The sequence below is a fragment of the Dermacentor albipictus genome, chromosome 4, assembly GCF_038994185.2.
Source record: "Dermacentor albipictus isolate Rhodes 1998 colony chromosome 4, USDA_Dalb.pri_finalv2, whole genome shotgun sequence".
Classification (NCBI taxonomy): Eukaryota; Metazoa; Arthropoda; class Arachnida; order Ixodida; family Ixodidae; genus Dermacentor; species Dermacentor albipictus.
In genome coordinates this window covers 136,440,440-136,461,373 of record NC_091824.1, presented here as the reverse complement: position 1 = coordinate 136,461,373, position 20,934 = coordinate 136,440,440, and the positions used below count along the sequence as shown (strand labels likewise).

The window sequence follows — 20,934 nt, the reverse complement described above, 5'->3', positions numbered from 1 at the left end:
GTTGACATTGCATCCTGAATTTTCATGTGAACTCGTGGTATTCAAAATGTGGGTGCTTTCAGAGCGCAGCTCTTTGGCACCCGTTCCCGCGTTTCGCGTCGTCGTTGTGCCTCGTCGTAACCAAGCTCATCATCCGCGTGCAGCTAGAGCAGCGCGTGCTCCTTCTGCCATCTCTTCTGCACGACGAGTCTTGTTATCCCCTTGCCCTCCCAAGCTGGGTCACATGTTCTTGCGGTGTGTGCTGCCCAATCTGAAACGCAGAACTGCCTCCGTTCGGCACTGCATGTTCTGCAGTTACCAGGTAACTGCAGTTACCTGAAAGCCAACAGGTAATCCAACAGCCATCAGTTGCCTGAAAGCCAACAGGTAACTGCAGTTACCTGCAGTTACCTTTTGTTCAAACAAGGCAGCAGCTGTGCTCAAAGATCGCATTACCAAGAAGCGTAATTGTCGACCAGTTGTTTTGTCTGTGGCAACGCAGAGTTGTAGCTCAACATTTTCACAAGAGCAAACGACCAGAATATGCTTAACCTTCTGCAGTCCTTAACTTGCACCCACTTTACCACCAGTATGGTCGGCAGACACTATCAGATCCTGACTGGAAGCTTACCACTATCATTGAAAAGAAAGGTGTAGAATCAATGCATTCTACCAGTGGTAACATAGGGAGCAGAAACTTGGAGATTGACAAAGAAGCTAGAGAACAAGTTAGGACCACACAAAGAGCGATGTAATGAATGTTAGGCGTAACGTTGAGACAGGATGAAAGCGGGGTAGATCAGAGAGCAAACAGAGATAGCTGATATACTAATTGACATTAAGAGAAAAAAAAAATGGAGCTGAGCAGGCCACGTAACATGTAGGTAAAATAACCGGTGGACCATTAGGGTTACAGCATGGGTGCCAAGAGAAGAGAAGCACAGCCGAGGATGGCGGAAGACTAGGTGGGGTGATGAAATTAGGAAATTCGCAGGCAAAAGTTAGAATCAGTTGGCGCAGGACAGAGGTAATTGTACGTTGCAGGGAGAGGCCTTCGTCCTGCAGTGGACATAAAATAGGCTGATGATGATGATGATGGTCAGGAGCTATTTCACTAGGTTTAAGCGCAGAGAAAAAGTTGCATGTTCAAACACGTTGTACAATATTTTTCTGTTGTCTGTGGAACTTCGTACTGTGTTCCGAGGTCCTTTCGTGGTACATCGACGCAGTATGGTACCATGCATCCTTTGCTCACTCACTACACTTGTGGATATACTTCTTTATTATGGGTTCAGGGTGTCTACCAACCGGGAAAACCGGGAAAACCGGGAATTCTCAGGGAATTTGAACAGTCTGGAAAAACTCAGGGAAAACTCAGGGAATTCGTGCTTCTGTCAGGGAAAATTAGCTGTAACTTTATTGAAAGGGAACGAAAGTCGTGTTAATGCTGGCTCCAGTAACAGAGGAATCGCAATGAATCGTCATTGACGCCGTGTCATCGGCACGATGTATTGCCCAACGTTACTAGACTAGCTTCAGTTGTAAAACTCCCCGCCCGCGCGCTTACAGCTGCTGTCGCCACTTCTGTGACAGCCGCCAGAGGGCAACGCTGTTCCATCGGGCTCCACTGCAGACGCCTCGTCACAGCCGTGAGCGCGTGCGGACGGGTAGTTTGCGCGTGTTTCACGCTCGCTGGCGTTCTCCCTTGTCCGAATTAGTGATACCACGAGAAAGCGGTATCCACCTACAGAAATAAGATTTATCGCGCCAGTTCGTTAATACTGAATGAAGGGTAAACTGCACGAAAGGAAGAAACGCACACAGCGAAACGCAGAAGCTGCGTTTCTAAATGTGGTGTGTTTCTTCCTGTCGTCTTAACGTTTCGCGTAGTTTAGGCTCACGAGCCTAAATATCTGACCAAAGTGCGTGATTTCTTTTTGTAGCGCTTCTTTGGCGTGGTGAGAAGCTTCGGTGGGGATGGTCATCCTACAATCACGCACTTTGGCCAGATGACCATCCCCACCGAAGCTTCTCACCACGCCAAAGAAGCGCTACAAAAAGAAAGATGAAGTCGGTCTGTGTGCGCACAATCCACACACACAAAAGTCGGATTTTTCATTCCGTGAAGATGCCTAATCAGCGAAGCTGAACCGTGCGGCCCCTGTGTTTATCACTGGGTTAATCCCGAGGGTTCATTAAATTATTACTCAGTTATGAGGTTACACACACAATCGGCTGCGACGGAGAGAACGACGTCACTGACGGTATGCCCGCAGTCCGCAGTTGTCGCTTGCGTTCGATGTCTCGAGTTTGCTAGGCGGCGTAGCTGGCAGCCTTCGCCAGCGATTTGCCGCTTGCGATTCTTCGAAATTAAATTTCTTCAAAAATTAAATATTTCCGTTACGTAAGACTATGAGTGGCTTATACTCCCTTAAGCAATGGCTCATACCCCCGTAAACGCGGTCTCCCCATTACGACGACAGAAGTGAAGTGAAATTCTACGCTGGAAAGATGAACGGCCACGCAGCCAGCTGTGGAAGACGACGACGAACGCGGGAGCAGTGGCACGAGCGCGTGCCGTTGATTTCGCAGAGAGTTCCCGATCGGCACAAAGAATCGCTCCGTTTCACGCCGAGCGAAGCGTCGCATTGCTGGGAGCACAGAGAAAAAAAAAATTGGTGCGCCGAACTGTTGACATCGTTCCGATAGCGGCCTATGCAGCCAGGTACGCAGCACGCCGGCATCGTCTGCTGATATTAAGAAACTCGGCGAAGGCTACAGTTCCACGGATGACATGCTTGCTGAAATTCGCTGTCAACAACGAACCACAGAATACACCAACGCTGCACACCGCGTGCTTAGTCCGGCCCGCCCGCGTAGCCGGGCGCGACTGCAGCGCCACGAAGGCGCGGGCGGGTGGCGGTTCCGCGCAACGGCGCCGAGTTTTAAAACTGAAGCTAGTCTAGTAACGTTGGTATTGTCAGAGTAGTTAACGACCGATTTTTCCAGACGCTTTTTCGGACATGCCCGATAATTTGCACGGCTTTGCGGCACCACCACGTACTCCATATAGTAAATGTACATTGCCCTGACTGCAGGTCTGAAATGGCATTAATCAAAGCCGCCACCGCCACCATTTTGATTATCTCGCCGCCCCGAACTGGCACTATCGCACGCAAATCCGCCGGCAGCCGTGGCCACCACCACGCAACGTTAGGCCTAGCTGCTTCTACGTTCGCTGTTAAGCTTCTTGCCGTGCGGTGCCGTGTTTTTCATTGAAAGAATTCGCCGCTGTCAGCAATGGCACCAACACCGCGTTTGTAATCTTCGCCATTGGCTTCGAAGTTCGCAGATCACACACAGCGCGTTTTGCAATGACAGTTTCCGAAAGTTAGCTTCGCCTCATTACAGCAATGTTAGGCGGTGAAGCTTACAAGCGTGGGAAGGGGCAATTGTCACGGGACACATTATGTATTCCTTAAATATACGCGCGTGCACCCTCATCTCCTGTCACAGTACGAGCACTGATATGCCTAATAAGTGTACTGGCAGGCCTTAAGAACTTTTACGGACGTGCCTGTTCCAATTTTAGCCCTCATAGGCAGTTAGAGACATGCATTCATTTTTTTCGGACTGCCCGATTTTCGGATGTTTTTGCGGCCCCTAGGGAGTCCGAAAAATTGGACGTTGACTGTACAACTGACCAAGAGGATGCTTCAAATGATCCATGGGGTGAACGTGTGGCAGAAGGAGGATGAGAACAGGAAGGACCGACGTCCTGAGGAATTAACGGGAAATGAAGCGTCCCACCACCTCTTTGAAGGAGCTTGAGCTCAAAAAACAAAGCGTTGGCTGATGCCGAGATGCAGGTGTCCTTCATTCAAACCAAAATAAGCTATTTAAAGCAGTGAAACCCTACACTGAGATGTTTTGTACGGGCAGAGAGTATGTCATTGTCAGGACAGTTGAGATTGACTTCCCAGCTGCTGAGAGAGAATCTTAGTTGTGACAAAGTTCAGGCCTCATACCGATGAGCTCGCTATCAGTTGATAGAAATAGCTCATATTCAAAAAATATTTACTTATGTATGCATCTCCTTACACTCGTATTTGAATATGTTCGACCCAATTTGCAATGGGTTTTATCATTTTTTTCACTGTGCATTTTACTAACACCTTCCTTCTGTTTTCTTTTTAAATAAAATAGATATTACTCCTTACTATTCAAACTGGATTAAGTCATTTTTTTTTTTGTTTCAACATGCTTACTAGAGAGTGACAGCATCGGGCAACATGGTGTCAGCCTGTCTTGACATAAAACAAAGTTCTGGCTCATTCAGGGAATTTAGCAAAAGTGCTCAGGGAAAACCTGGAAAACTCAGGGAATTTGGAAATGTCAGCTTGGTAGACACCCTGGGGTTGAGCCCCTACATCACCCAGCCCTTACATTGGCATGTCAGGTGTTGTGCCTTGAGTCCGTTTCATCAGCTTATTTGCATAAGCAGAAAGCTGTGTACGGAAAATTCAAGCCAGAAAAAGATGCTTTCACCACCATTTCACCGATTTTTCACGAAAGCGCGTAGCTTGCACTGTACTGGTCAGTTCTGCCGGCAGCACCCACATTGTTTGCGCTATCTTTCTGATCACTGTCATCAGTGCACTCATCCTTCGAGCTTTCTTTATTGGATGGAGGAGCATCCCGATTTCCCTCTCTGCTGAAATTGTTGCTTTCGATAAAACCAAGAGAAACATTCCCATAAAATGTACTTCTAAAAAATGCCACCTTGCTCCAGCACAAGAAAAACGTCAACAAGCGAATGACACTTTTTCGCCTTTCGTTCACTGTGTATAGGGCTGGCACCTCTAGGGAACATGGTAAAATAAATGTTCTGCATACTTGTGTGCAACTTTTTAAGATTCCACCACATATATCTGAGAAAAAATAATGCATGCAGTCTCACTTTGTAGGCAAATAGGCAGTATTTAGGTAGTCTAGTAAACAATTGTTTTCACTGCTGCAGCAAATGCTTGATATTAGAATTTATGGTATCAATTTGTGGGAGAAGGAATGTGCCTTCTAATGGTATTATTTTCAAGCGTACATCTATTAACAATTCCTTGAAAAAAATTTTCATAACAAAAATTTTCTTACAAAAACGAGAAAACTCTGTAAAAACTTCAATGCTGCTTTGCAACAAGAGAACATAAAGAAATTTCAAAATATACATTTTGGATAAAAAGGCTATGTAGTACAACATTCCTGCAATTGTAAACTTTCTATCTGTAGAAGTTCATTATATACAAAGAAAAATGTTAGCCCTATTGAATATTGTGCTTGTGGGGCAGCCCTTGCAAATTGCCGCACCCTGCAGATAAAAGCTGTGACCTTTAGAATGCACCGGATATCTTTGAATCTGAGCGTAGCAGTGACGAAACGGTTTGGAGTAGGAAACGAAACCTGCCAGCAGATATGTGTTGACGTTCCGGGGCTATTTGACGCGCTTTTGCCGTCCGTGCTGAAGTCTGATGAATCAAAATTATCTTGCAAGTCTGTGCTGCTACCACCATCAAACGATTTTGACGCAGACTTATCGGAATCGGTCAAAATTTGCTGTTTCCGAAGGGCATCTCCGTGCGACTTCGACATCGTTCGAAGGTACGAGAAAATCCCTTCGCAGTGAAAAAACAACACGGAAGCAAAACTAAAAAAAATAGTTCCTCTTTTATGCGCTGGATGGTGCTAGCTGTCTGAAAGCGGCCCGAGCACGGCAAAATTTCACGTTGAAACCATCTATAACAGGCTATCAATGGGCATAGACACCAACAGGAAAGTGTTGAAATGCTTTGGTGGGCACCTCCTGGTACAGCCATTCCCTGACTGTGGGTGGCTCCTGACAACGGACTGCAAAGGGTTAAGCCACTTGTATACAATTCCATGTGCATCCAACTTTATATCGGATAAATATTTTGCGTAATATCTCCCGAGTTGATTTTTAAAGAGATTGGAGGCAGTGTGCATTATAATGCATGATGGGTTGCATGAGGATAAAAGGTTTGAAAGATGTATTACTTCTGTATGGCGTTAGTGAGTACACAAGCTTAGAACTTTTATTTAGCAATTAAAGGTGGCATGTAATGTGTTACATTCTCCAAAGAAAGTACCTGTTTCCTTACATTATCAGAGGAATCTAGTTTTCGTAGTCCATCAATTGCCTAATTTGCTGCCTCACAGGGTGCAACGTTGATGTATTGGCTGGTGAATACAGCTTGATGATTGTTACTCGATGAATGCTGACGGTGTCTTCTGAGACACTGACATGCCCTAGATACAAGGAACACTCATTTGTGTGGGATGGCTGCCTCGAATAGATTCTGGTGTCTAGAAATGCCACCCTTCTTATGATGATAATCATATGTCCTTTATTTCATAACGTTTGAACCTTGTCCACATGTAAAAAAATGCAAGATAAAACATGCGAACTGGAAAAACATACGATATGAATAAGAAGAATCTGTGTAATAGGAGGCGTCGCGCGAATCATTGCAGCACAAGGCACTGATGCATGTGAAGCTGTGATGTTCTGGATTAATAAGGGGAGCTGCAATAACTTAAAGAGGTATTGCTCTCAATTTCTTGTACGGCATCAGAACACAAAACCTTTCATGTCTTGCAGCATGTTCTCCCTTGCAGCATGTTCCCACTTTGTAGTGTGCACAAATTGTTTGAAAGTATTGCTGAGTTTTCTAGCATTCCTGGGTAACAGTATGTGGTTTGCCTTGGTCACAATATCTTGCAGCACTACTTCGAAAAATACTGATGCCAAACCCAGCGAAAAGGTACACAATAGAGCAAATCAAAAACCATCAGTGGATGAAGAAACTTCTCAAGTCGAAAAGTGAGTATTCTTGTGAGCAAATTTTGCCATGCTTAACATGTTTCTGAATAACATCATTTTGTGCCTTTCAGATGCCAATACCAAGTGGCTGGGCAGCAATGTGGATTCATTCACACGCAAGAATAGCTGCTTTGACATTGGCCAGGCAGCTGATGCAAGCAGGTAATTGCCATTTTATATCCTTTACTTTGTGCTGGTTCTGTTCTTGAGGCATTTTTAATTTTACAACTTCAACTTGGTGGGTTTTGCACCCACTCCATAAAGCAACACTCTTTCCCTGGTAGAAGCACGACTTTTCAACTACCTAAGTTGTGATAGCACAGCTTATAGCTCAGATACTTAATGTCTTGTTCAGACGTGCCTTGACTTGAGGCCTTTTCTCTGCTCCAATGAGCAAATAGAAGCGTCACTTGTCAAACGAAGTAGTTGCTGCCGTCTGTTTAGGGGGGACACGGGCTTTGGAGACCAAAAAATCGAAGAGAAAATCAATATTTCCAAAATGGTATTTCCAGAATTTCCAACTATTATTCTATCACTTCGCCAAATTCTGCGCATTCTCAAATAGATATTTTAACCGTAATATAAATTTTTGGCACCAGTATGGGCTAAATATAAGCTAAATTTTCCATAAAAAGTGGTTTTTCCACCGCATGTGACGGGCCCCCGCAGTCGTGTGGTCCCACAGACCCATATATCGTTTGAAAGAGCAGTCTCTCGTCTTCATTTTCCCGCCATCACCCGCTCCATCTGCACATTGGCAGCGAAGAAATTCAGTGACATCTGTGTTACAATTTCATCACTGAACAAGACAAATGACCACAGGAAGATGGAGACTATATACAGTGGTTGAACAAAGGATGTTGCTGGAACCAACATTTCGACAAGTGGACTTGTCCTTGCCAGGAGGACAATGGCACAAAGACAGAAGTCCACTTGTTGAAATGTTAGCTTTAGTGAGACCCCTTGTTCGACCACTACTGATGATTTCATAACCAGGCATCTTGAGCATTTGTAAGTCTTTGAAGTGGAGGGGTGTTTCTCAAGAAACTCCTTAGTGCAAGAACTGCTGAGCAGCACTATTGAAATACAGGGTCATCCGTTGTATTGTGCACCTTATTCTATTTAAGCTAGTGTACTTGCAGCAGTTCTTTGGTTTCATGGAGTAAATATGCCTTATACCATGCCTAATGCAGATATTTATTATGAGATTAGAATTTAAGCTTAGAAGGTGTGTATTCTGTAAAAGTGCATTAGCCTGTACATTGAATAGTTAGGTTGAGAAATGGCCCTCCTTTCCACTCAATCAAGCGGGAGAAGGGCTGCAAGTTGGAAGTGTGTTCGTGAACGTGGTGGTCAGTCTTGCACATAGTATTATGTCTAAACTTTGTAATATCCTTGTGGCCTTCAATACTTAAAACACTGACTTGCAACATCCGCTGCCAAGTTGTGGCAAAAGCTGTTTACTGCTAGCTTAACAGGTATCTCCTAGTGGGCTTGCCTATAATGAAACATATCTGTTATTGCACATTATTACTCCGGTGGCATTAGGTGCAGACATACTAACAGTCGAGAACACAATACAGTAGAACCTCGTTGATATGTTCCCATTGCGAAAGTTCTACCGGTGCCAACGTTCGCAATCAAGAACATAAAGTATGACCCAATAGAGTTACACTCATTCTTAACCGGTTCATATGTTCCCAGAAAAGATTAGTTTTCGGCACCAGTGTTCCGTATGTTGCCAAACTGGGGTCGTATGATACATTTTCCGGCCACTAGATCCCATGTAAACAAGAAAATGCGTGAGGTGTGCGCAATCGAGAGCAGTACATAGCTTCACCGCAATACTTGCCCGCCTGTCTCGTGTGAAAATTCCAGTGCGCACTCTGTTTCTCATTTTGGTACCAGCAAATCTGCGGGGTCCTTGCGCGCGGCATTCACAGCTATCATCACCAATCCTATTGTGTTCACAGCGCGTGGTTCCGTCAAGAGCGTAGCGCACACTGTTAAAGGCGATAACCGAAACACGCCTCCATTCCCTGCTGCAGAGTGCTATCGTATGTTTTCCGTCTGCTAGATCCCGTGTGAACAAAAAAAGGCATGAGGCACGTGTAATTGAGAACAGTATATAGCCGCAAAAGGGTACGCATTTGGGCTGGTTGGTTCATGATTCCGAGCAATAAAAACAGCGCTAAACGCTGTTTTTAGTGAAGGGACACAGACAGCGCCGTTGTCTGTGTCCCTTCACTCGTCCTGTCGTTTAGCGCTGTTTTTATTGCTCGGAGTATATAGCCGCCAGTCTAATGTGAAAGCGACGACGGCTTGCACACTTTCTTATTCCGGTACCAGAAAATCTCCGCATTCACAACAATCAGCGCCGAACCTATTGCGATAAGCATCCTCACTCATCTGTTTTACAGCGCATGGTGTATAGTGCCATTGATAGCATACCGCATGTATTTTGTAAGGGATAGCCCACGTGCGCCACTGTTCCCTGCTGCAGGTGACGCGATGTGGCCATGACGTGTCGCTTCGGCAGAGTATCGCTCACCAGCTATATTTCATTTGTTTCCCCTATCTTAACCCTTTGAGGGTCGATGTTTATTGCCATGTGCGACTGCCCAGAGTCGATTTTTTTTTAATTGGAGATTCCAATTCTGAGGGACGTATTCCAAAAAAAAAATTTACCGTAGTTTTTCTAGGGTGACCGTAAAGTGAGAAAAAAATATTTTGCATTCGTATAGTATATGTACTGTTTATTCATGAATAACAACAATAAAAAAGAAAATAAACTTGTAAGAATTAAAATTTTGATGCATTTTTATACACATAAAGCTTAGAAAATGTGCACACGAGAATATTTCGTGTCAAACATTCTTGCTCATACAATATTTACGTCCATAGCGTAATCGAACTGAGTACAGGTGAGCGCACTCAAGAAAACTGTGGTTGTGTGCCCAACAAAAAAAGAAAAACGTGTGACAAACTTCCGCTAACCTTCATCTTATCGCCAATGAGAGACAATTAGTTTTCGCGAGTCTCCTAAAAAAAGAAAAGGAATGCATGCATGAAGGCATCTTTCCTATGCATACTACTGTGAGCACTAAACGAGCGAGAAACAGTCGGTCGCCCTTTGAGTGATTAGTAACGAGATGGCCATCAGTTTTGCGAACGCAAGAAGCCAAAACCGCCCGCAGAACAAAACCCAAACCACCGCCCGCCTGTACGCCAATGCGTGAGCGGTAGTAATATAGATGCGCCGAAGCAAACTAGCTCTAAAACAAGCCGTGCAACGAAAACACGAGAGGGAGGCACGAGGAAAAAAATTCCCTGTATTCCCACATAGTGGCAACACATGCCAGAAAAGAAAAAGTTAGGAAATTGGGGTGCATTTTAAACGTACAGACAGCTCCGTAAATATATGGCATCGACCATTTTGGACTTGTTCGCGGCGCCGTATATTTATGTCATTGATCCTCAAAGGAACACGCAATAGGAACGCAACAAAACTTGTCTCGGGCCGCCAGAGCACCACCAGTTCGACTGCCAGAACGATCCATGTGAAGCTTTGCATTACATAGATATCAACAATACTTGAGTCTGTCAATTTGTGGGTTAATTCGCATCACATGTTTTCCCTGGTAGTACATTTTTCCCCAAATGTATGAACGAGGTTATACTCTACTTTGGCTCACATCTTTGCAGATTTTCTCTGCATCGCTTTTCTAGTTATGGAGTTCATTTTAGGTACATTTGATTTACCTGTGCCACCTGAACTAGCTCATGAGGTGCTGCACTCTGCCATTCGTTACTCAGTGCAGTAGCTTGGCGGCTATAGTGTTCACTACTAAGCACAAAGTCGCGGGGTTAAGTCCTGGCCGCCGCGGCCACATTTTGGTGGGGGAGAAATGCAAAAACAGCCATGTCCTGTGAATTTGGGGTACGTTAAAGATCCTCTGGTGGTCAGAATTAATCTGGAGTCCCTCACTACAGTGTGCCGTTTAAATCATAGTTTTGGCACCTGAAAGCCCAGACTTCACTTCAATTCTGCCCTTTGTTTCAGTGGTGCAGCAGTGGCACCCTATGACCACGCCATTCGTTTCAAAAGGTTCAGGAAGGGTGCAGGGCCGGTTCACGATTTCGCTACACCCTCTGTACTGTTTGTGCCGACGTGGTGCAGATGTACAGGTCTGCAGCACTGCAGCAGACGACACAGCACACATGCGCAAGCACCGTTAAAACCCTGCTTGTATGCATTTTCTGTCTATGCTAGTGCGGATGTATTTACGCCTCAGAAGCTGATTGGACCAGCAGTTCAGGACCTCTCAAACTTGTGCAATTTGTGCACATTGGTCGGACAAAACACAATGCCTGTACTGCGTCTGTACGTTGGTACTTCTTTCAAGTGTCTAGCTGTGCCTGCACTGCAGAAATTGGAACTGCACAATTTGTAAACTTCTTGCAAACTAGTTCACAGTAATGTGGGCAAATTGAACAAACCTTTTATCTCCTGTGCAATTAATTCCTCTATTAGTCTTGACTTAGTCTACTCTGCAACAATAGTGTAGCTGGTGTCTTCTTCAAAATGCCAACCTCCCCATATCTTTTTTTGTTTCGTTTTACGTAAACTCCTTTCTCTCTGGGTATTCAATACTACAGTCCACTGTTAATTCCACGCTGACCAGACTGATGAAATTGACTGAACTCAACAAGATACAGAAAAAAAATTACAAAACATTGCTGATTCATTTGGCAGTTGGCCCAAATGTAACGCACCCCCGATTCAAATGTGCACCCAATTTCTGTGTCTCCAGAGTAGAAAACTAACATAGAAAGCGCACAAAGGCTTCAAAAAAAAAAAAAAAACACTCATTTGTTTTAGCACGAAAAACAGGCACAGTTTTAATGTATAACACAATGGCTGTCAGTTTCGTAAAGTGAGCTTCGCTGTAGTACTTCTGTGTACTATACTTCTGTAGTACTACGAACGTATTACTACTGTAATACTTCTGTAGTACTACGAACGCCGCAAAGGTGATTTTGGTTTTCAATTTGAGTTTCTGCGTTGACTGTCCCCTAAGCTTCACTGAAATGGATGTTGCCACTAAACGGGTTGCTGTTGGAGTCACCATAGGGGTCGGGCATGTGCATGCTGACTGGTCAAGTTTGAATTATCCGGCGAGTGAAGTTTTAATTATGCGGCAGAGACCACTTTTAGGGGGGATCGAAACAAGTTTGGGCGCATAGAAATGCATATGCACCGCGGGCACCTTCGGTCAAGATCGAAATAAGGAATTCTACAGTATTACACCGAAGAGATTGCTTGTGAACATATGCTGCTGGTAATGCTCGTACAAATTTTCTGGTTTCTGTACTTATCCATGTCCGATGCCTTGCTCATTCTTGCCCTTTTCATGGTTCTCTGCCAGGGATGATGACACCATCACCAGGCTCTCAAGTTCGCAGCCAGATCCATTGCGCAGGGGTGTTGAGCCAAGTCTGGAGTTGGCCTCTGATACGGATGTTGTTGTGCAGCGTGTCAGCTTTTCTCAGCCAGCACACCTTGATGACATGCTACTGAGCACACAGACCCAGGGTACTCAGAGCTCTTCACAGGTGAGCTGGACAATAAATGTGCACCTCAATATATGGTATAGGGCACTAATGAGAAACACTAAAACAGTTTACACTGGTAAATAATTTATTTGAACCTGTTTGATCATTTTTGCATTAAATACCTCAATTAATTAAAAGGGAAAATGAAAGCCAAAGGTCAACATTTGAATTTCACACTGAACTTCCAGTGCAAGCACATTAGTCTGACGTGACAGATTTCCAAGTATTTTGTTGCCCCCATAATTGGGCCATCTTGGTGCAGTAAATGTTCTTGACACTTTCTAAACTCGCTCCTTGGCTCTTTTAGAGTGCAACGCAGCCAACATCTATGAGTTAAAAAAAAAAAAGTTATTATTTCGAGAAAATGGCATCGAAATTTGTTGACATGGCTAGCTGATGCTCGAACTTCAACACGCCATCGCCACCCATCTTTTGTTTTTGTCTTTTGTGGCTTGTCAAGTTTCTTTTCACTGTAAGAGTGGTTTTTTAATTAATTTATTTTTTCCCCTTTAGTGTCCCTTAGTTAAGACAACATTAAAAGTTTTCTATTTGAATCTAATTCTGGTCAACTGCAGTGGGACTTTTCAATTTGGCTGTGTTGGCTATAGATTAGGTAGCGTATACTATTCGAACAATCCTGGCGAATCTACAGGACTGGTAATTGTTCAGACTAGTGCAGTTAATTTTTTTTCTTCTTCTTTCAGACACCTCTTCAGAGGCTAGTGAAGCGAATGACAAGGTTCTTTGTCACCACTGATGCCCAGCAAACCGTTGAGGAGCTAAAATCCCTCTTTGAGCGTCTGGGTTATTCATGGAAGACAAACTCTCCAGGACAGGTGAGCACAATTTTTCTTTTACAGTGACTGGCTGCTTAATGGCATGTTCGAATGTCATGCTAGCCATCGTGTTAGCCCCATTTTTTAGTACAATTAAAGTGGCGTAAGTATTGTGCACAACAATGGCACAATTCATGCTGCAGTTTACCATTTCTGCTGAAATTGTTAAAGTGCCACCTCGATTATACTACTTTGAGGGGATAATATAATAATATAGTTGTATAATCCGGGCGTAGTATAATAACATAAACTAAGAATATAGGCAGTGACGTTCAGTCTTACCTTAAAAAACGGGTACGGACTGCCTGAATAAGCATGCGGCACGACCTTGCACTGTTCCAAGGAAGGCAGATTTAATTTTTAAAAATGACAACAAAGCAGTTAATTAAAGGATTGAGTGAATCTATTCTCACCTCTAAAAAAATCGGTGATCGTATTCTGCACATTTGCCCTGCCGCGACACATCAGCTTCCTCTTCAGAGCTGCGACATCTGGCAGCAAGTCTCTGCGTGTGTAACTCAAACTGCCGACTGTTGCTGTTCTACTCTGCCAGCTGCCTGCTACGTATGGCGTGGCTGCACAGGCCCTATGTATCTTGAAAGTAATCTGTAATGGAGACAGTCCGCTGTGCGCTGTGTTTTCGCTGCTTAGTTTGCGTTGAAGTGAGAGGCACCACAAGGTTAGTTCTCGCAGCTGCTGCTGTGGTTCCCCCCTTCAGCATTTGGCAGTGAATTTTCGCAGTGATTGAGTGAGGTGTGTACAAGTTTGATTCTACCTGTGTGACACCATATTTGTTAATTTAGTAAGTGAATGTTTACAAGTTTATACGGATGATAAAACTACTATCCTTACTTCATATAGCCGTCTAATAATTTATCACAATGATGCTTTGCTTTTACGGTGATACTGCTACTTTTTTCAAGGTGAAAGCCTTGGACTTTATGTTTCAAGGTTGCGTTGTGAGGGACAGAAAATCAGTACTTGTTGCAGTGCTCACGCTTTCGTCGTTGTCTTCCACATCACTGCCACTAATCATGCCAGAAAAGAAAGGCACAGTTAATCGGAGCGCTCGTGCTAGTGCTCGCGCGTTCTTTTCTTCTTCCACATTGCTGCCACATTGATGCCGCTAACAGTGCCAATAAAAAGGCAGTTAATTAAGGTAGCTTTAATTAAGTCACTCGAACCCACAACCTTTAGTGTGAGAAAACAAGTAGCATGAAATAACGCATTTCACTGGGAATCTTAAGTAATTTAATGGAGGTCTCTTGAGTGCGTAGGCCTTCACACTTCTTGGCGCATGCTAAAGTGACTTACTTTTTGTGAGACGGTGCCAGAGAGTCGTCATACGAGGCGGGGTCGGCGTAAAATTGTGTCATGTAATGGAGGTTTTTAATACATTTCCTATGGAGTTTTTGCCGGAACCGAACAAATTCATTTTAGAATGCAGATTGTCACATGTCCGGGGGGATGTGTAATTAAAGTGCCACTGTACCTATCTAGCTGTGACATTGCCTGTGGCAAGATTTTATGCTTTTTGTTCTTTTGTGTTTCAGATCACTGTTACAACGCTAGATAAACGCAAAGCACAGCTAGTGTTTAAAGCAAGCCTGATTGAGATGAGTGCTAAGATCCTTGTGGACTTCAGGCTGTCTCGTGTAAGTACAGCAGCGTGCGCTGTTTGAAGGCACTGTCATATGTTGACACTTTTTCTCTGTTGCTGACCTCGCATCTTTGTGTGCATTGGGTGTGTAATAGCTGTTAAGAGCACAGAAACCTTACTCTGTTCACAACTTTAATACTTCCATCCTAAGTTCTTTCGTTCCTGCGATTTTGTGTACTCAGAAAGAGAAAATGTAATTCACTACAAAACAGGGAAAATGTGTCACCTCTTGGTGTAAACTGTTTTTGACTGTCCATGATTTCAGTAACTTTTTAATACTTCTGCACTTCCACTTGTACATGTGATTGCCAAATTTTTTTACTTCATTGTGCTAAAATTTGTGCTGCTAGCTGTGGGGTTCTTGTTCCCATGTTCCCCCATGCTGTTAAGTTTTTCGAAGGTAAGCATATATTTTCTTGCTGTTAGAATAATTTTTACCTAATTAAAATCTTGATCTTTATAAAGTAGGTCCGGCAGTTGATATGGGAATTGAACCAGATGCCTTCAAAATGTTCTTTTGATGGCAGTATGCCAAAAAGTACACAGTTGAACATGTTTATATTTAACGTAGACATCTTGATTGACTGCCTGTATCGAGCAGCAGTGGTATTCCTTTGAAACTCGTATCAAGCTTTATCACATTCAATGCGTGGAACTATACATGCAGCACCATATCTAGTGCACTGAATTAACAAAGATGCATGCATGTCTTTCAGGGTGATGGCTTGGAGTTCAAGAAGCACTTCGTGATCATCAGGAACCACCTGTCTGAACACATTGCCAAAGGCCCTGTCAGCTGGCCTATAGCAGTGGCCACTAACAGCATTCCCTGACCTAAGTCTTAGTCTAAAGTCATGTTCATGACACTGACCAGCAGAATCTCTTGTGCCAATCATGTTTGCCCAACAATTCCTACGTTCTTACCTGATAGTGTGTACATTTGTAGTGTAAATAGTGCTATGTTAAGGAGCCTTGTATAGTGCCATGCTAATGAACCTTGGCTTTGACATGTCACTAGAAGTTAGGCATGCTACAGACAATAAAAGTGCCTTTTTATCACTAGCAGACTGTTCCAAATTTGCTTTGCTAAGTCATGTGCAGACTGTCCATGATTTTGTATTGTACAGTCTACCCCTGTTTATTCAATCCTGACCGAGCTGACGAAATTGTTTCAATTATCCAGCAGGTCGAATTAAACAAAAGAAAACCTCCAGAACATGCCATTTAGTCACAAGTTAGCTTCACTGCAATACAACTATGTTAATGTTATGCAGTGAAGCATACCAAGCGCGGGGATGGGGGCATGTCATTGTTACGGGATATTAGCACGTGTTTAATTTACACACGCATCTGCGCAATCTCTAGTCACAGTACCAGGGTGTCTACCAACTGGGAATTCTCAGGGATTTTGGATAGTCTGGAAATGGGGAAAACTCAGAATTTGTGCATGTATCAGGGAAAATTAGCTGTAATTTTATTGAAAGGGAACGAAAGTCGCGGTAATGCTGGCTCGAGTAACAGAGGAATCGCAATGAAGTCTTTGACGCCGTATCGTTGGCTGGAGGCGTTGCCAGTGCACAGTCAATGACCAATTTTCCAGATGTCCGATAATTCAAACAACTTCTCGTTACCACCTGACAGTCATTGCATCAGAAGGTCTGAAATTTTCAACGCAAAAACCCTCTGCCGCCCGATTTTCCTGACTTGCCATGACCGCAGGTTCGAAACAGCATTAATCAAAGCCACCACTGCCGCCATTTTGATTACCTCGCCACCTCAAACTGGCACTCTCACACACAGATCCGCTGGCACCCGTAGCCACCACAGCGGCAACGGTATAATTGATGATTGCGTACCATGCTCCGCCACAGTGGCGCCTTTTAATTCTTGGTCGAAATAACAAAAGTTTGGGCCCGTAGACATGTATTGGGCGCCGGCTGGCACATTCGTTGGGTAGAATTCGCTGGAGCCGAATTAACAGAAATCTACTATACTTCGAGAAATTTCACCCACAGTTGTGATGCTATGAGTTCATGTAGTTTTGCATTTAGGTACAAGTAACTGTCATTTTGTGTAATTGCAAGTTTATGCAGAGTGCCTTTTATTTGGCCCTGTCCTGCACCACCTTTCTTTTAATTAAATGGATTGAATTTAGAAGCACTGTGACCATCACATTGCAGTAGCTGCACTGCAAAAATTATGCATTGGAACCTTGAAAAAAGAAAAGTACTAACTGTCCAAACTTACAATCCGAAGGTACTGAAAAATTTGGCATACTGAGCTGTAGCTGGCATCTACATAATCTGAACCATTGCTTGAATCATTGCTGCACGAAATGCCGACACATGCCACGCTGCTAAGGCTCGAGTGGCCTGAGACATGCTTTTCTTATTGTATAATGTTTAACGGGAAACTGAAACAAAACTAAGGCAAGGCCAGAATGTGGTGCTGCCAGAGCGAACCACGAAGCCCACTTCACACTTCCAGCAGCAGGGACCAGCGGCGCATTTGGGTTATCACCTATTAAAAACGTGCAGTAAGCTTCCAACAGCACCATGCCATATGCACCTGCTCTGAAACAAATAGTTGATGGTTATCACAATAGGGTTGGCAACGATGGCTGTGAATGGTGACACGTGACGAGCTGAGAGCTTTGCTCGTACCAGAAGAGGAATTTATGCAACACGGTTGGGCGAGTATTGCGGGGAGCTGCCCTGGTGGGTGCTTACAGCTCTGAAGCGTGTGCCTCGCCCCTATCTTGGTTCACACGCGGTCTAGCGGTCGGAAAATGTATAATGCAATTGCAGTTTGGTGATTTACTGAACGTTAGAGTTGAAAGATAGCGTTTCCTGAGAATGCATAAACTGGTTAAAAAGGAAATACAACTGTATTGGGCAGTTTTTGTTTTCTTAATTGCGAACGTTGGTGCTAGGAAGTCGTGAAATAGGATCAATCGTATCAATGAGGTTCTACTGTACTTAGGTGGCAGTGATATTAGGTCTTTTAATTTATATGCAGTGCTTTGCTGGATTAAACATGCACATTAGCCACACACATAACCAGGCGTTTCCAAACTTTGTTTTCATGGATGTGTACCCGTCTTTGTGTCTCTCAGTGCACATTTATATTGAATCAACACAACTGCTGCACATGATGTATTGCACACAAATAAGAAAAAAGAAACCAGTGCCTATACTACAGAACCTACTTCCTTTCCCTTGAACATTGCCAAACAGGAAGTCTGACTTAGTGCCACTTAAGTCAGTCTCAAGTTGCCTTTTGTGCAGTCAAACGTTAAAACAATGTTGCACAAGTGAAAACTTGCTAAAACTGAGGTTTCTCCGTCTTAACATGGAAAGTGCTAATTTCACATGTTCTGGTAACAGCCGCTGACTAAGGTGTCACTGAACATATGTAAATAAAGATTATGGCAATAATCATGCAAATATAATGCTCAGGCTATTGGTGTATGTAACTAGTACTTAACCAAAGCAATGCCTGCAATGAATGTGGTCTCTGAAGCTTGTGGTGCTGTGTATTATTAAAGGCCAACTGCAATGAAATTTTGGACCATGCAAAAAGCCTAGTTTAAGATAGTGTAGATATAGAGGATCCTCCATGCAAAACTTGCAACTAGCAAGAATAGCAGTCTTTGATACCAAAACTGAAAACAAATGGCGCCATTAATGTGTGCCAAAAGTGATGCATGACCTAAAGTGGCTGGCTTCTTGGCATAAGCTCGGAGATGAGGCAGAGTCCGAAGGCGGTTTGCTGGGACTTGCGTCAAGCAACAACCAGCAGTGACACAAGTCTGCTTAGGTGCTTTTTCAAGGCTGCCAACCAGAAAGTTGTGCAATTGCCAACCCTGCGGCTTTGCCGAAATTGCTTCGGTCGTATACGTATGCTACTAATTTATTTAGAAATTTAGCCAAAGAGAAATTTCGCTGCAGTTGGTTAATGTTAAAGTCCATTGGTTCAAAGACACAAAAAACTGCTATACACTTTCTGAATCAGAATTCAATTTCTGTTAAAGTATTGTGAAGGAGAATTTTATACCTGCATTGTGCACATATTTTGTTATAAGGAATTTTGCAACCTCAACAGGCAAACTTGTTGGTAGCAATGTCAACATACCTGTTGCAACTTTCAAGAAAGGTTTTTACTTTTGGGCATTGACTCAGCAGTACCACAAAGCCCCGCATATAATAGGAGAGATTTGGGTATAGCGAATAGCAAAAAAAAGTTTCATTGAGTATAATACAAGTACGGCCAACTCAGCGAAAACATTTACAATAGACTTTGCGCTTCAATCATCATCTTGCTGGGTTGCGCTGTCTTTCGACAGTTCTTTGAGAACTTTTCCCAGAGGTAGTTCTTGAAAGCACAACACTCGCTTGCTATATCGATGCATCATTGCGGCCAAGCCTGTCTCTAGTTGGCATCTCTTGTATACCGTACTAGCTAGAGGACAATTAAGATGAAGTTAGTCATGCAGAAATAAGGAAACCAAAACTTCAAGCTGGATTAAATTTTGATTTGGACCCACATATTCTATGCTGCGAAAACTTGAGATGCTAATAATAGAAAAAAAATTATCATATTATATGTGGTTCTTACAGTAGCAATATCCGTGCAACAAATCGGAACAGAATTTATGTATGAGGATGAGTCAAACGAAAACTTTAGATTAAAAAGAAAATCTTTCCTTAACCACATTGCCTTAATTGTAGGCCTGTACCTTGTCTCTAATGGTCATCTTTTGCATCTTGTGCTGCCTACATGAGACAAGATAGGCAGTGCAGACCTATTAAGGACCAAATTTTGCACTGAACACTTTCAACACTGAAAAATTTCGTACTGAGCATGGGAACAAAAAGCTAAGAAACATTGCATTCATCACTTGTCTACAACAGCCCATTGAACATCACAAAAAGATTGCTTCCGAATTTTCTTTCAAAGCTAAATCTGAAGCTAAACATTTCGACAGAATTGCCTGTCTGGTTGGGAAATTGATTAGAACTTGAGACTGACTCCAACCAAATAACTGAATTTTATTAGCCCGACGTTTCGGAGCCCATTCGGCTCCTTCTTCAGGGGGTTGTTCTTCGGGGGGTGGCGGTGTGCCGCTTTTAAAGCGTCTTTTTTGAAGAAAGGAGGGGGGGGGAACACGGGAGGTGGGGAGACACTCCACAGACGGAAAGGTGGGGGGGAACAAAAGGAAAGGGGGGGTTTGTGTTGTTGACCGCTTCCAAGGAGCTGCGATGACCGGTGCTGGGTGGAGTGCTCACGAGGGTGCCCTTGATGGGCCGCGGGGGGGGGGGGGGGAGGAGGTTACAGGGTCGCGCCGACGTTCTGTGTTGGTGAAACGAGCGGGAGTCTATCTGGCTGTGCGTCCTTTTCTTCTTTTCGTCATGTCGCCAAGGCCATGGACATAGACCGAGGGTAGGTTGCCCTTCACACGGTTTATGTTATTCTCCGTATTCTGAATGTGCCATGACTCCAGTAGTAGTCTCTTTCGCCAGTTCGTTTCTGTTTGAAGGATTTCAGTTTCCTTGAAAGCAATTTTGTGGTCGGCGACTTCAGAGTGTTCAGCGACGGCGCTGCGAATACGGTTGAATGTCCTTACGTCGTTCTCGTGTTGTCTGATCCTTTCTTTTAGATTTTTGGTTTCCCCGATGTACGACGCCGGACAGTCAGCACAACTGATTTTGTAGACGACGCCTTGAGCTTTTTCTTTTGGTGGACGATCTTTTGGTTTAGGGAGGAGGATATTGAAAGTGTTTATTGGTTTGTGCGCCACTTTGAGGCCTTCTTTTTTTAATATTCGGCTGAGCGCTTCGCTGGTACCTCTGATGTACGGGATGGACACTCGCTTCTGGGGTTGGGGAGAAGTAAACGGCTGAAGGTCCCGCATTTTGTTTCTTCTTTTTTGTTGTCTGGTTGTCTTT

General features: G+C 43.8%; 1 protein-coding gene across 2 annotated transcripts in view; it reads left to right on the top strand.

The window, feature by feature from the left end:
- grp (serine/threonine-protein kinase grp) overlaps nucleotides 1-16,048 on the top strand; it is a 28,920-nt gene extending 12,872 nt beyond the window's left edge. For both annotated transcript variants that reach the window (XM_065427260.2, XM_065427261.2), the window contains 6 exons: nucleotides 6,776-6,874; nucleotides 6,946-7,036; nucleotides 12,304-12,490; nucleotides 13,195-13,326; nucleotides 14,880-14,981; nucleotides 15,703-16,048. In XM_065427260.2, the coding sequence (XP_065283332.1) occupies nucleotides 6,776-6,874; nucleotides 6,946-7,036; nucleotides 12,304-12,490; nucleotides 13,195-13,326; nucleotides 14,880-14,981; nucleotides 15,703-15,819 (728 nt within the window). In that variant the 3' untranslated portion in view covers nucleotides 15,820-16,048. The remainder of the gene's footprint in view (nucleotides 1-6,775; nucleotides 6,875-6,945; nucleotides 7,037-12,303; nucleotides 12,491-13,194; nucleotides 13,327-14,879; nucleotides 14,982-15,702) is intronic.
- The last annotated feature ends 4,886 nt before the right edge of the window (nucleotides 16,049-20,934 follow it).